This window comes from Kluyveromyces marxianus, chromosome 6 (genome assembly GCF_001417885.1).
Source record: "Kluyveromyces marxianus DMKU3-1042 DNA, complete genome, chromosome 6".
In the NCBI taxonomy this organism is placed as follows: Eukaryota; Fungi; Ascomycota; class Saccharomycetes; order Saccharomycetales; family Saccharomycetaceae; genus Kluyveromyces; species Kluyveromyces marxianus.
In genome coordinates, this window is record NC_036030.1 from 1,055,344 (window position 1) to 1,069,803 (window position 14,460).

General features: G+C 38.5%; 7 protein-coding genes across 7 annotated transcripts; 3 read left to right on the top strand and 4 right to left on the bottom strand.

Moving 5' to 3' along the window:
* Window positions 1–1,269: 1,269 nt before the first annotated feature.
* On the bottom strand, window positions 1,270–3,123 carry VMA1 (H(+)-transporting V1 sector ATPase subunit A; the record flags this gene model as incomplete). Its single annotated transcript, XM_022821178.1, has 1 exon — window positions 1,270–3,123. One exon carries the CDS (start codon window positions 3,121–3,123, stop codon window positions 1,270–1,272), a length of 1,854 nt encoding a protein of 617 aa, XP_022677566.1.
* An 821-nt stretch (window positions 3,124–3,944) lies between these two features.
* KLMA_60498 (uncharacterized protein) lies at window positions 3,945–4,673 on the bottom strand (the record flags this gene model as incomplete). Its single annotated transcript, XM_022821179.1, has 1 exon — window positions 3,945–4,673. One exon carries the CDS (start codon window positions 4,671–4,673, stop codon window positions 3,945–3,947), a length of 729 nt encoding a protein of 242 aa, XP_022677567.1.
* Window positions 4,674–5,684: 1,011 nt separating this feature from the next.
* PPH22 (phosphoprotein phosphatase 2A catalytic subunit PPH22) lies at window positions 5,685–6,767 on the top strand (the record flags this gene model as incomplete). The annotated part of the gene is made up of 1 exon (XM_022821180.1): window positions 5,685–6,767. The coding sequence occupies one exon, from the start codon at window positions 5,685–5,687 to the stop codon at window positions 6,765–6,767; it is 1,083 nt and encodes a 360-aa protein (XP_022677568.1).
* A 322-nt stretch (window positions 6,768–7,089) lies between these two features.
* On the bottom strand, window positions 7,090–7,674 carry KLMA_60500 (2-oxo-4-hydroxy-4-carboxy-5-ureidoimidazoline decarboxylase; the record flags this gene model as incomplete). Its single annotated transcript, XM_022821181.1, has 1 exon — window positions 7,090–7,674. One exon carries the CDS (start codon window positions 7,672–7,674, stop codon window positions 7,090–7,092), a length of 585 nt encoding a protein of 194 aa, XP_022677569.1.
* A 644-nt stretch (window positions 7,675–8,318) lies between these two features.
* Window positions 8,319–8,918, top strand: RDI1 (Rdi1p; the record flags this gene model as incomplete). Its single annotated transcript, XM_022821182.1, has 1 exon — window positions 8,319–8,918. One exon carries the CDS (start codon window positions 8,319–8,321, stop codon window positions 8,916–8,918), a length of 600 nt encoding a protein of 199 aa, XP_022677570.1.
* A 201-nt stretch (window positions 8,919–9,119) lies between these two features.
* RBS1 (Rbs1p) lies at window positions 9,120–10,478 on the bottom strand (the record flags this gene model as incomplete). The annotated part of the gene is made up of 1 exon (XM_022821183.1): window positions 9,120–10,478. One exon carries the CDS (start codon window positions 10,476–10,478, stop codon window positions 9,120–9,122), a length of 1,359 nt encoding a protein of 452 aa, XP_022677571.1.
* A 939-nt stretch (window positions 10,479–11,417) lies between these two features.
* Window positions 11,418–14,291, top strand: UFD2 (ubiquitin-ubiquitin ligase UFD2; the record flags this gene model as incomplete). Its single annotated transcript, XM_022821184.1, has 1 exon — window positions 11,418–14,291. One exon carries the CDS (start codon window positions 11,418–11,420, stop codon window positions 14,289–14,291), a length of 2,874 nt encoding a protein of 957 aa, XP_022677572.1.
* Between the last annotated feature and the right edge of the window lie 169 nt (window positions 14,292–14,460).

Genomic DNA, 14,460 nt, shown 5'->3' on the forward strand with positions numbered 1-14,460 from the left:
TGAGCTAACATATGCTGCTTTCAGCGCCGCAAATGATGCTCTTTTACCTATGTAAAGTCTATATAAAGATTAGCCCTTATTCCAGCCCCATTATATGTGATTACCCGCACAATTAGATAATCGCCGTAATCTACTGAAATTTTTTTGCTGGCGGTGACCGTTAGGCAGTCCGGCACATCGAAAATTTCGCCCAACAATGCTGTGGGCATTTTCACGCTTCGAGTTTGAAAAAAAAATACAATATAAAAAGTCAAGAGCATTTTAGCATTTGTTACATCGTGAGAATAGTTATTAAGTTTAATTGTATATTGCTTGTGTTTAATTATTTTCGTTTGCTTAGCTCAGTAAGAACTTAGAAACTTATTTCACACCGAAATGCGTGCTAAGTGGAGAAAGAAGAGAGTCAGAAGACTTAAGAGAAAGAGACGGAAGGTGAGAGCTAGATCCAAATAAGCGGACTGAATCATTAAACTAGGGATGAATGCGATGAAGGACAGTGGATAAACCTCAAGTTTATCTCTGTATCGAGTTTGCGCATCCTGCCTATATTATGTATAACGTTTATGATTTTTCTCATCTAGTCTCTATAAATACAATCGTATTGCAAATTATGATTATTGGATTTGTTTTGCTTTAATGTTGGAATTGAGCTTACATTTGTGGTTCTCTTTCAAATTATTGAGGCAAACAATAGACTGCTTTTGCTGGTTCACTTACACTGCAATGGGGGAAATAATTGGGTAGTCTCCATCCGGGTCTCCCAATTATTCTCGCTTTGCCTTTTGGATTATCTGAGGAGTTTAGAATGCGTATTCTTTGAAAGTGTTAACTCTTTACATTTTCTGGTTTACATCGGTATATTTAAGGTTATTTAACTCTTTCTAATATTATGTATTAATCCAATATATCAAGTCCGCTTCTAAAGACTGTTTTTTTTATTGACGTAAGTTGAAGTTCCTCACTTCTACTTTTAGGCTTTAACTTGTTTTTTCATTACTTCCTATTGAAATTAAAAGCTTAATTATAGAGATATCATCAATTCTGGTGATATGAACAGAAGAATCAGATAGATAAGTGCTAGGTTTCTTCATTTGCAATGAAACAAATTTAGAGATAACATTTTATCTTTTCTTTGGTTTTAATTTTCATTCTATTTTGCTCTGGAAGTTAATTGATTATATATAATTATAATAATAACAGATAGAAATTAATACGTCTAATGGAACTAAGTCAGGGTCAGCTTCTGCTTTTTTGCAGTTGCTTTCAATATCAATCGGTGGATTCAGCAAATCTATCTTGAATATTGGTCAACAATTTCTCGAACTCTGCATGAACTTCTTTTTCACCTCTGCTTGGTTCAAAGAACTTGGATGAAGAAACAGCATGCTTGACATCACGTGTTGCCTCAGACAACTTGGCCCAGTTGGCACCATTAGATACAGATTTTTGAGCTTCATCATGGTAAGCAATAAATGCCTTCATCATGTCGTATGTCTTCCAGATCGGACAGAATGCATCGTATGTAGAATAACCGTTTTGTTGTAGGAAATCTTCCTTGATCAAAGAAGCAATGTCTAAGGTAATCTTGTCACCATCTGATAAAGCAGACTTACCGACTAACTGAACAACTTGTTCAAGTTCCTCTGCATTGGATAGAATTTCCTTCATACGGTCTCTTAGAACGGGGAATTCTGGGTAGTTTGATTCGTAAAACTTACCTAAAACATTGGTGTACTTGGAGTATGAAACGGAAGTGTTAATAGATGGGAAATGCTTTCTTTGAGCCAATTTCTTATCCAAACCCCAAAACACTTGAGTAATACCCAATGTAGAAGTAGTAACTGGATCTGAGAAATCACCACCAGCTGGTGACACAGCGGCGACGATAGAAACAGAACCGATACGGTCAGGAGAACCTAGCGCGACAGCCTTACCTGCTCTTTCATAGAAAGACGCCAATTTGGCACCCAAGTATGCTGGGAAACCTTGATCAGCAGGCATTTCTCCTAAACGACCAGAAATTTCTCTTAACGCTTCAGCCCATCTTGAAGAAGAATCAGCAATCATGGAGACGTTCTTACCTTGATCTCTGAAGTATTCAGCCAAAGTAATACCAGTGTAAATAGATGCTTCTCTAGCAGCCACAGGCATATTAGAAGTGTTAGCGACCAAAGTGGTACGCTTCATGATAGGCTCCTTTCTACCGCTGATCTCAGTGTACAATTCTGGGAATTCCATCAAGACTTCAGCCATCTCGTTACCTCTTTCACCACAACCGACGTAGATAATCACATCAGAGTTGGAATACTTTGATAGGGATTGTGAAATAACAGTCTTACCACAACCGAATGCACCTGGAATACAAGTAGTACCACCTTGAACACATGGGAATAGAGAGTCCAAAACTCTTTGCCCAGTAAGCAATGGATAGTCGGCAGCTAATTTTTCTGTGACTGGTCTTGGGACACGAACAGGCCATGTGTGGTACATAGAATGGTCGTACTTGACACCATCAAACTCTAGTTCCAAGATCTTTTCATCAACGGTGTATTCACCGGCAGGTGCAATCCACGTGACGGTACCTCTAGCTCTTGGAGGTAACAAGATCTTGTGATCATCCAAAAGTGAGTTTTCAAAGATGGTACCAAAGATGTCACCACCAGTAATGTGATCACCAACTTGGTACTTACCTGGAGTAAATTGCCATTTGATGGATCTGCTTAGAGCTGGAGCATCGATACCTCTTGGAATATAGATGGATTGCGAAATCTCCTTAATAGCCTTTAACGGTCTTTGAATACCATCATAAATGGTCTCCATCAAACCAGGACCAAGTTCAACAGACAATGGCTTACCAGTTCTTAGGACAGGGTCACCAACGGTAACACCAGTGGTTTCCTCGTAAACTTGGATTGTGGCCTTCTCACCATCAATACGAATGACTTCACCCACCAAGTTATCGTGTCCGACCTTGACTAATTCGTACATTGCACACCCAATCATGTTTTCTGCAATAACAACAGGACCAGACACAGAGTAAATAGAACCATACTCACTTTCAGCATGGTCTTCGAGGGAAACCCTCTTCAATTCCTTACGGGCGTTTTCTAAAGCACCAGCCATCGCTTATCGCTTTATTTAAAGTTCTTATGATATCAATCAATTACCAGTCTCCACAACTAAATGCTAGCAGACTATGTGTATATTATTTGAAGTCGTCAAAAGATACAAACCCTCTCCAATAACAGATTTAAGTTCGATGTTTCAATGTTTAGAAGTACAACAAAGAAGGTTCCTAACTATGCAATGAATAAAAAGGAAGGAATTAAAACAAAAAAAACAACACGTAGATTAACGTAAAGCAATGCTTAGTGACGTACCACAAAAGTCTATCTCTAAAATAATTGACAGTGTCTAAACTGAATGCTCAATTGCGGTTGCCAGAAATGCTCTATTAATCCGCCTTTCAGATTTCAACAAAATTACAGAAAAGATTTATGTAGCCTTCATAATCTAACGCTCAATCATTTTGGTATTAAAAAAAATCATTTTTAATCATTAATTTTTTCCCTTTCCATCTATGCCGTTTACCCCTTAATACGAAGAGGAAAAAGATACCACGCTGCTTAAATGTCAGGGTAAGCGTATTTCTGCAAAAAAAATTTGAAAGTAGGAATATTTTTACTAGGGAAGAAGTGTCATTTGACAAGTTTTAATTGTATTGTAATACATGCTGTTATTACTACTGTTACTACTGCTACTACTACCAATAAAATAAATCACAACTATTGCAATATGTTTTGAAAACTTGCTTCTCGGCAGGACGATATCAAGTTTTGGATTTTTTTCTTGTGTAGGGGAATTTTTTTTTTCCTGCACGGTAGGTCGATTTCCAATTTTTTTTTTTTTTTGAATTGACGCGCGTCAGCGTAGCGTGCTTTACTTTAATACGGAGAACAAAGCCAACTGGCGTAGCTAAAGGAATCATCACCCTCTTCAACTTGCCTGGAATTATTATTGTACGTAGTGGACACTCTGTTTTCATCTGACCCTGTTGCCTGTTGCGAGAGGTAGTATTGTGGAATCGGGTAGTGGTAGGTGTACCTGCTATTGATGGTCAAATCGTCTTGCCGCGAGGGCAATCTCATAGTGACTGGGACAGCATTAGTGGTTTTCGAAGTCTTGGCATTATATTGATCACGATTGCTGCTATCATTGTTGTTGTCGTTTCCAGTGCTGTGGCAGTTTACGGGGCTCCCTTGATCTGAAAATATGATGTCTTCCAAGTCTTCTTCGTCAGTATCGTCAGAATTAAGTTTTTGCATTCTCACGGAAAACGCATCCTTAATCTGACACCACGTTTGCGCCATAGAAGTTTGGTCCTGTTGAAAAGGATGCGTGCCCTCGATTACCTGCATTGTTCCCACATGCGAAGATGGGGGACGCTTCCACCTTACCAATTGGTCTTCCATACGTCCCATTAGACGGTTTTGAACGGGAAATACCCTTGCATGCTGTTTTGAGATCACTAAATCCCTTACTGATTTCTCAGAGTGGTGAAGACTTTGTTCCTGAGAGTTATCTGCTCCTTGAAGTGTGCCAGCTTTGTTGGAACCGCCAACTATGGGCTCGAAACCCCAGCCATATTCACTTCTCTGAGAGGGTTCGGTCATGATTTGCGCTCACTTTATTTTTTTACTGTTCAGGATGGTAGTGCCACATAAAAGGAAGGAACACAAGGCACCAATATGTAAAGTACACTCCAGGGAGACTACTTATAGGGAGTGTGAACTCCGTTCAATAAAGATCGAACATCTGTATAGTTTCTAAACAAGAAAAAGGTTAAGACCAAACTACTGCTCGTGTCACAGACATGTGGCACAAGCAGATCCACTAGACGATCAGTACAAAATGACAGAATGACAGAAAAAATATAAATAAAAAAAAAAAAAAACAAGAATGAGAAAAAGGAACAAGCGTGAACCACTTGTTACCCTGATCAAGTGTCACATTGCCATCCAGAAACCAAAGGAGCAAAAAGAATGGACGCTATGTATACACTTAAAATACATACCCCTTTCATATAGGTGGTCCCTGATAAGTCTATGGCCAACGTTGTCGCTACATCTGAACAGCACCTTTCCGTGTCAAGCCTTACGCTGGCCCCTTTCTAGTTTTTGAAATTGCTCCTTTTTCTTTCTCCTTTAAGGATAACAATGAAAATAATAACAAATCTAAACAACGATACTCACTTTATAAACAATATACAAGTGATATAATTTTTTTTTTTTTAATTTTTGAAAAGTTTTGTAAGAAAAAGGTTAAATATATATAACTTAACTGGAAATACTCTCAATTCAAGTAAGGAGAGGGATAAACAGGATTTTAAGGAAGCAATCGCGTTTCGCATCATAAGGTATTCAGGTACCGAAGTATTAGGTACAGGTGGAAATTCAGTAGATATTCGCTGACGTTTTTTTTTTGTTTCACAAACCGTTTCACTGTGGGAGTGTTTATTTAGCGGGGGCGTTTTGTTATTAAGAGTTGTTTTTTTATAATTGCACTATACAACCAACCAAGTGATACGCATACGACTCAGCTATTCTCAGGGGATTATTTGTTTGAGACTCAAGAGTTAGTATAATAGGGGAATCATATCGAAAAATACAATAAAATAGGAAGCCATGGACGTTGATACGGATGTTCCTATGCATGATGCAGTTGAAGATCAATTGGATCCCACTTTAGATGAGGGTTCTACAGGATACGACAATGGGTTGACCAATTTGTCGCCTGGGACTTCAGGAATAGCAGATAATAAATCAGCAAAGCCTGTGGAACTGACTTCCTCGAGCATTGGTCAATTGGATGGTTGGTTAGAGAAGCTAAGTCAATGCCAGTATCTATCGGAGGAGGATGTGGGAAAGCTATGTAAAATGGCTGTTGATGTTCTTCAGTTTGAGGATAACGTACAACCGGTTTCTGTTCCAGTTACGATATGTGGTGATGTGCATGGGCAGTTTCATGACTTAATCGAACTATTCAAGATAGGTGGGCCATGTCCCGATACCAACTACTTGTTCATGGGTGATTACGTCGATAGAGGTTATTACTCAGTAGAAACGGTGTCTTATTTGGTCGCATTAAAAGTTCGGTACCCAAACAGAATCACTATTCTTAGAGGTAACCACGAATCCAGACAGATTACCCAAGTTTACGGTTTTTATGACGAATGTCTAAGGAAATATGGTAGTGCCAACGTTTGGAAAATGTTTACAGATCTGTTTGATTACTTCCCAATCACTGCATTAGTCGACAATAAAATCTTTTGTTTGCACGGTGGTCTCTCGCCAATGATTGAAACAATTGATCAGGTAAGAGAACTAAATAGAATACAGGAAGTTCCCCATGAGGGACCCATGTGCGACCTACTATGGTCAGATCCAGACGATAGAGGTGGTTGGGGTATAAGTCCAAGAGGTGCAGGTTTCACGTTTGGTCAAGACATTAGTGAGCAATTCAACCACACAAATAATCTATCATTAATTGCAAGAGCTCATCAATTGGTAATGGAGGGTTATGCCTGGTCGCACCAACAAAGCGTAGTTACTATCTTCAGTGCACCAAACTACTGTTATAGATGTGGTAACCAAGCAGCTATTATGGAAGTGGATGATACGCTTAATAGACAATTCCTTCAGTATGATCCGTCAGTGAGACCTGGAGAACCAACTGTGAGTAGAAAGACTCCAGATTATTTCTTATGATTCCCGCATCAAAATAAAGATCAGACATAAAACTTAAAAGCGAAGTGGAAAGTCAGAAGATATTTTGTATTTGTTTCTCCTTAGGTTTCCGGTGTTTCTTTGAAGGCTAAGCAGCGTACGAGTAATAGGGTACCTTTAATTCCCTACCAATCAAAAGAACAAAAAAAAAAAAAAAGAAGAAGAAGAAGAACCCCATCAAGATCATCCAGCAACTAGCTAGCTACTCATAGTTTGGTACCCATATATACTTATATTATCTGTTACAATATATATATCGTTAACACTATTAATATCATTTACATAATTATTCGACAGGTAGTACTCATATTTTTCCTTTCATTTCGCTACATTTATCTAATCTATCAAGCGCAATGTCGACCATCTCGTCCACGGCTAACCGACACTCCTGGAACCATGAGTTACCAGAGTTTATCCTTTGCTCCATAACCTTACTGATCTGCTCATAAGATCTTCCGTTAACAAAAACAACGAATTTTAACCCCTCATACGTTGATTCGTACTTATCGTTCAACTGCTTCAACTTGGCAAGAACATCAGGGGAGTTATTACCGGTACCTGTAAGTTTCGATTGTTCTCTTTTAGAGTGTTCAGAAAGTTTTGCCTTCGGTTCCCCTAGTCTCGGATGAGCTCCAATTATGTTAGCCAAATGATCTACTCCTCGGCTGCTAATACCTTCTTTTTCCGTGTCATCGCAGACCTGCTGTAATCTACTCCTGATGGCTTCGAGAAATTCTTTATAGGAACTCCATCTGCCAGACATAAATTGCTTATTCTGAAGCGTGAACCAAACAAGCGAATCAGTATGCTCAAATAAGACATCTAAGACGTCTACTTGGGCAGGCAATTCCAAACTCAAAAAGTCGTTGAAATTAGGTAGTCTAGTCATAATAACAGATATTCCTCGACACACTTCCTAAACAGCACTAACAAGCACAGACTTCAAACCTCGTAGTCATCTGGCCATGTACAGCGGCTCGGTATACATTTCACTTAAATACCAATTACAAATTTTTCTTATCATAGGAAAGATCGGTGCTTATTGTCTCTAGTCATTTGTTTCCTATTTTGCTGGAAGCTCTACGGTACACTTTAGCCTCGCCTTGAGAATCTCGGACATGTCCGTCTTGTAATGTCGGACAGTGGTACATTATTAAGTAATAATTTTGAACGAATTCACGTGACCTGTACTGTCCAACATGTTTCAGATTTTTTCCTTCCTGTTTTAGAGTCTGTAGACATAAATTCTCGAAAGACCGCACAATTAAGGTCACGCTTACCAGATACGTACATATATATATAAATATATACATATATATGAACATGTGTGTTGAAAGCTATAAGTTTTACGTGTCAAATTGGGAAGATAGTTCTCATAACGAAGAGTAAAGCATCGGTTTTCACGACTGTACTAGGAGGGATCCGAAACAAGAGGAATTGTTAGGATTCTGTCGAATATACTCGTTTACTGTTGCATTGATCTGAAGTTGATTTGATCTATTCATAAATAGAATAAGATAAAATACCTTACAAATGGGCGAAGAAGAAGACTTTAAAGAGTTCGAAGAAGAAACCGATAATTACAAGGTGGGGGCCAAGAAAACGGTTGAGGAATATCAAAAGCTAGATGCTGATGATGAGGCATTGAGAAAATGGAAGGAATCTTTGGGTTTAGGTGGTGATGTCCTACCATTGGAATATCCCGGTGATACTCGTCGTGTTGTGATCAAGCAGATCCAATTGATTGTTGACACTGAGCCACAACCTATTACATTCGACTTGACGAATGAGAAGACTTTGAAAGAGCTTGCTTCTAAGAGGTACAAGATCAAAGAGAAGTCCGTGTATCACTTGAAAATAACCTTTAAGGTGCAACATGAAATTATTACTGGGCTAAGATACGTTCAGTACACGAAGAAGGCTGGTATTGCTGTGGACAAGATCGACGATCATCTAGGTTCCTATGCACCAAACACTGTCAATAAGCCAGTTTACGAGGTTGAATTGCCAGAATCAGAAGCCCCAAGTGGCTTCTTAGTTCGTGGTAACTACTCTGCCGTGTCTAAATTCATCGATGATGATAAAAACGATCACTTGACTTTGAACTGGGGTGTTGAGATCGTGAAAAGGTGATTAGATGTAAACCACGTATAAGAGTCTCTCTTTTTCATCTCTTTACAATGTTTGAAAAGGTGCAAGGGTATGTTTCATCTTTCAATAACATGATCTAAATACATGTGCGTATATATCCTTATATATAACTTAAATGCATTCTTCTATTTTCTTTCTAGAGTAAAGTAGGGAGGAGGGTATCACATTTAGGACCCTGATTTCTTAATCGGTTCTCTGATTATTGTGTTTTCCTGAGTTCTTTCTATACCCATTCGAATCGTACTTCGTATTACTCTTTTTCTCATAGGGTTGATAAACAGGAGGTGAAATGGTATATAATGGCTGCCCTGGTATCATCATTTGGCTATTTGGAATGGGATTGCCCATTGGATAGTACATGTATTCCATTGGAGCAATCATTGGGTACCCGTATGGAATGGCACCAGACCCCATTGGTCCCATTGGGGGAGGCATTCCAAAGTAAGGTTGAATATGGTGTTGTCTTATCGACCCTTTGTTGTATCTATTATTATTACTATTATTGTGGTTGTGGATATTTCCACTACCATTGCCATTGTTATTATTATTATTGTTGTTGTTGTTGCTATTATTGTTATTAGAGTATTGTTTCCTGTTATGATGTTGTTGGTGTGTTTTTTTGAGATACCTCATTTCGTTTTGATTGTTGAGCCTAAACCGTGAAGTTTCAAACTGATGAGGTTGTGGAGAGTCATCATCCATATCATTAAGTCTATTTGCTGTGCTTAATTTTGTAGGAGTAACGGGTGGGGTTGAGATTGGTGTGAGTGATAATGGCGATCCCGAGAATATTTTCTCCTTTTCTTCATTGTATTGTTGTTCTTTTAGTTTTCTTTGTTCTTCCAAATCTATTGGAGTAACATCCTTGTTGTTTGCAGTTTCGCTGTCGTCCACGGCAGACGTTTCTTCGGTTCCGGATTCAGTTCCGGATCCATTATCCTTTTTCGAAGTTTGTTTAGATTCTTCCTGTTTCGAATCGTTCTCTCTTTTGAGTATCTTCACCTTCTTCTTATTGGCAGTAGTCCCAGGCTGATTCTTACCAGTACCGGTACTGGCGTCTTCCGCATTCGTGTCAGTTACGGCGCCATTGACTGATGAATCGGGTGTTGTTGAGGTCGATGAACGACGATGATTCGAGCTTTGTCTCGACTTGGTCCTTAGACTCTTATGCAAAATCTGCTGCTGGTTATTTGCTGCGGCCATTGAGGCAAGAGCATAGTACTCCGGAGGAAATTGATACATGACTTGGGGCTCCAATTGTTGTAGCAGCACAAGATTCGTCTTTGGCTCGTAATCGCTTTGTTTGTAAACAATAACGCATTTATCATTATCCTTCGACACAGTATGTTGAAGACCGTGGTATTCCGCAACTTGGTGAGAGAGTAACCTATAGTACGAGTTCATGGGTTTCAGTTGGTAGGTATACGCAGAAGATCTGACAAAATCAATAATACTATTCTCAAGCTCAATTAAAAAAACCCGGTCTTGGGGCTTCTGAAACAATGCTATCAGCAAAGCTGGTGTTACCTTCAATTCTTCCATACTGGCTAGCGTTTTGAATTCTCTTGCAAGATGTGAACCCCAAACCGCAACCTTATTGTTCTCGTGTGCTGCCCTTATTGTTACAAAGTGTTAGACCACTTTTCGTTGAAATTAAAGATCTTATTATAATTCTAATATTAGCTTGTACTGTGCATACACAGGGAAACTGCGACAAACAAACAAAGAGAGACACACAGACACACAGACTAATAAAAGTAAAAGAAAAGCCAAGAACCAAAATATCGTGCTAGATAAGTCTTTCTAATGTAATGTGTAAACTACTTTGCATGCCCCCAAATTTATACTGGGGACCTAATTCCACTCACACACACACCATTCAACTATGCGTAAAAGGCGCGACAATATTCAACAATTCTCGCCAAGACCTATATACACAACATGGACAGAGGAAACATGTCAACACACTGCTCTCTAGACGTCTGTACCACTCATACACGCACACACCCTAGTCTGTTAAGCTGTAACGCGCCTTTTCTGGTAATATTCATCACGTGATATTGACTGCGCCAGAAACTTCTTTTTTCCTTTCCACTGGCCCTTCCCTTTCTCATATTAATTTTATTCATTCATTTTTCTAATTTTTCTGCTGCTGCTACTGCTGCTCTTTTTTTGCCCCTCAACCCCCTTCCCTCAATAAATGTAGGAAATGAGAACGTTCTTTGGATGGATGTTTGAGTTTTATGGGTATTAAAATCTGATTTTTGTAGAAAGTTAAGATAATGGGACTAACAACCGTATTCTAGCAAAATAAAATAAAGTAAAATAAAAATAATATAGAACAAAATAAATAAAATAAAATAGAATAGAATAGAATAGAGCTGGTTGAACGTACCAGGATTTAAAACTACTTAGTGCAATTTTCAGCGACGATTCTCACTGTGTCATTGGGTTTGGCGAAATTCACATAAGCTGCTAACAATGACGTTGTTGAGAGATATTTTCATGGTGACATTGGATCCCAATGATTCTAAGGGATATACTTTCATAGGAGACCTAGAAGATGTGTCTGAGCTTAGCGGAGATTCTGTTGATAGCATTTTATTGTACCAATTGACTGAAAATGAAGGGCTTGATGAGGGACCGGTGCAATACTTGAATTCGTGTTTCCAGCGCTGTCAACAGTTTAAGCGAATTTCTAAGAAAAGCTTAAACGAGCAGCAAACGGCAATTCTTCAGGAGATAGATAGGTTGATAATTGGATATGCGTTGGTTTGCTTTGAAGTGGAAGAATTTGCGATTAAGGGCTCTTTGGAACAATACATTGTTAACATATTGAGAGACTTGGACAAATTTACGGATTTGCTTCAAGCAATGATCAATAGAGCCATCCAAGAGGGAACCTTGTTTGAATTTGCGGAAAGTTTCTTTAGGACGCTTCAAAGCCATATAATGAAATTAGATTCTCAGGTCGGATTTGATATGAGCGACTCCAGCATTTATAACAACATTCTAACGTTGTTCGAGTTGTTCGTATCCTTCAAGCCCATGGCTAATATTTTCACGAGTTTGCCCGGCTTTTTCGCTGACCATACAACAGAAGCAAATCAGTTCGAAAAGGTGACGCTCATGGGTCCAATATTGTCTCTTTCTCCTTTGCAAACCGCAGTCGCATTAAAGAATTATATAGACCCTGACACTCAGAGCCAGAAACAAACAAATATGATCCATACCTCTTTGCAAACAGAACACAATGTTGTGTTGCAAAGGTTATTCTTTATCGTTGATAAGATCATCCGGGCCTCTCAAGAATCCAGATCAGACCTTCTCACATACTTCGGTCATATCGTTAATAAGAACCACCTTCGCAGAGGTGATCATGCACAAGCCAATAAGCTTGCCTCAAACGCGTTCATGACAAATATTACATTGATATTAATCAAGTTCTCTTTGCCATTCCTTGATGTATCCTACAAAAAAATTGATAAGATTGATGTTAACTACTTCAATAACTTGAATTTGTACATCGACTTGAATCAAGAGACAAGAATGAACTCAGATATAAAGGAAGCTGATGAGTTTTATGAACAAAATAAAAAATCAGACCAAGAAGAGCCAAATTTCATCTCTCACTGCTTTTTCTTGACCTTGACATATTTGCATTATGGTATGGGAGGTACAATTCTCTTTGATGAAAGATATGCGCCGGAGATTACCAAATTAAAGGAGCATCTAACTCACCTAAGACAGGTTATAAGCAACTCTCAAAACAGTATGATGGCAAGATTTGGGGAGATTCAACTAAAACAACTTGAGAAACGTTATAATCATTTGTCATCCATTCATTCTGCATGCCAAGGCTTCTTCAGCAATAAGACTCTGCACCTCGAGGTGTTTGACTTTATATCTGGCGCCAGTACATTCTTAATACGCGTAATTGATCCATCTCATCAATATCCGTTCCACACAATTGAACTCCCCTTGATTCCAGATCAAATTGGTGTTGAAAATGTTGATAATGCAGAGTATCTAAGAAAAAACGCACCTGTTCCATTCAAATATTACCCAGAGTTTGTTATTGAGGGACTGATCAACTACTGTCAATATGTCACAAAGTATGTTCATAACCCCTTGTTCAAGAACCCAAGATTACACTCCTATATCGAATTAGCCACTGTCATATTACGTTGTCCAGAATTAATTTCCAACCCGCATCTAAAGGGTAAAATGGTTCAAGTTTTGAGCATCGGTGCTATGCCGATGTCAGATAATACTCCAGGATTTATGATGGAGATCTTTGAGAATAATGATATAGTTTTGAAAAACTTATTGTATGGACTATTAGACTTTTATGTCATTGTGGAGAAGACAGGCTCCTCTTCGCAGTTCTATGATAAGTTTAACGCTCGGTACAGCATTTCCATCATTCTTGAAGCATTATACAATATCCCTCACTATCGAAAGCAGTTACTGTGGCAATCTCAAAATAATTCCGATTTCTTCATCAGATTTGTCGCTAGAATGTTGAACGATCTAACGTTCTTGTTGGATGAAGGTCTTTCAACATTAGCAGAAGTTCACAATTTACAACATGAACTTGAAAATAGATCTAAGGGATTACCACCTAGCCGTGAGGAAGATACTCAAGAATTACAAAGCAGACTAAAATCTGCTGAAAGACAAGCTAAATCTTCCTGTGGCTTATCTGAAAAATCATTGGTGTTGTTTAATATATTCACTAATCATATCCCTGAAGCATTTGCATCTGCTGAAATTGTAGATAGACTAGCCGCCATGCTAGATTATAATTTGGAAATGTTAGTAGGATCCAAGTGTCGTGAATTAAAAGTCAAGGATCCTTCGAAATACCAATTTAATCCAAAAACTCTTCTACAAACATTAGCCACTATTTACATTAATTTGGCCAATGAACCTGACTTTGTGGCTGCTGTTGCTAGAGATGGAAGATCTTTCAACAAAGAACTTTTCAAAAAGGCAGTTCACATCCTTTCTGTGAAGACAGGTCTCTTCTCTGAGGAGAAATCTCGTAAATTATTAAACTTTGCTGAAGAGGCAGATAAAATGAGACTACAAGAAGAGCAGGAGGATCTGGAGATGAATGATGCTCCGGATGAATTCCTGGATCCACTAATGTATACTATCATGAACGATCCTGTTATTCTTCCTACTTCTAAGGTGACTATTGACAGGAGTACCATTAAGGCACATTTGCTCAGTGACTCTACTGACCCATTTAATAGATCTCCCTTGAAGTTGGAAGATGTTATTCCAAACGAGGAACTTAAGAGAAGAATTGCAGAATTTAAAAAATCAAAGCGTCTTAACAGAGACTAATTTGTAGTTTTTGTCGTTATATTTAACATCTCTAAAATATCGTCATATCTAGAAGAGTGTGTATATATTGCTACCATTGTTATAGTTTCAAAACACACGGAGTATATATATGGTCACTGTGCACATTTCCAGCAGATAAAAATCTCCTGCTTCCGTCTGCCTATAGGAT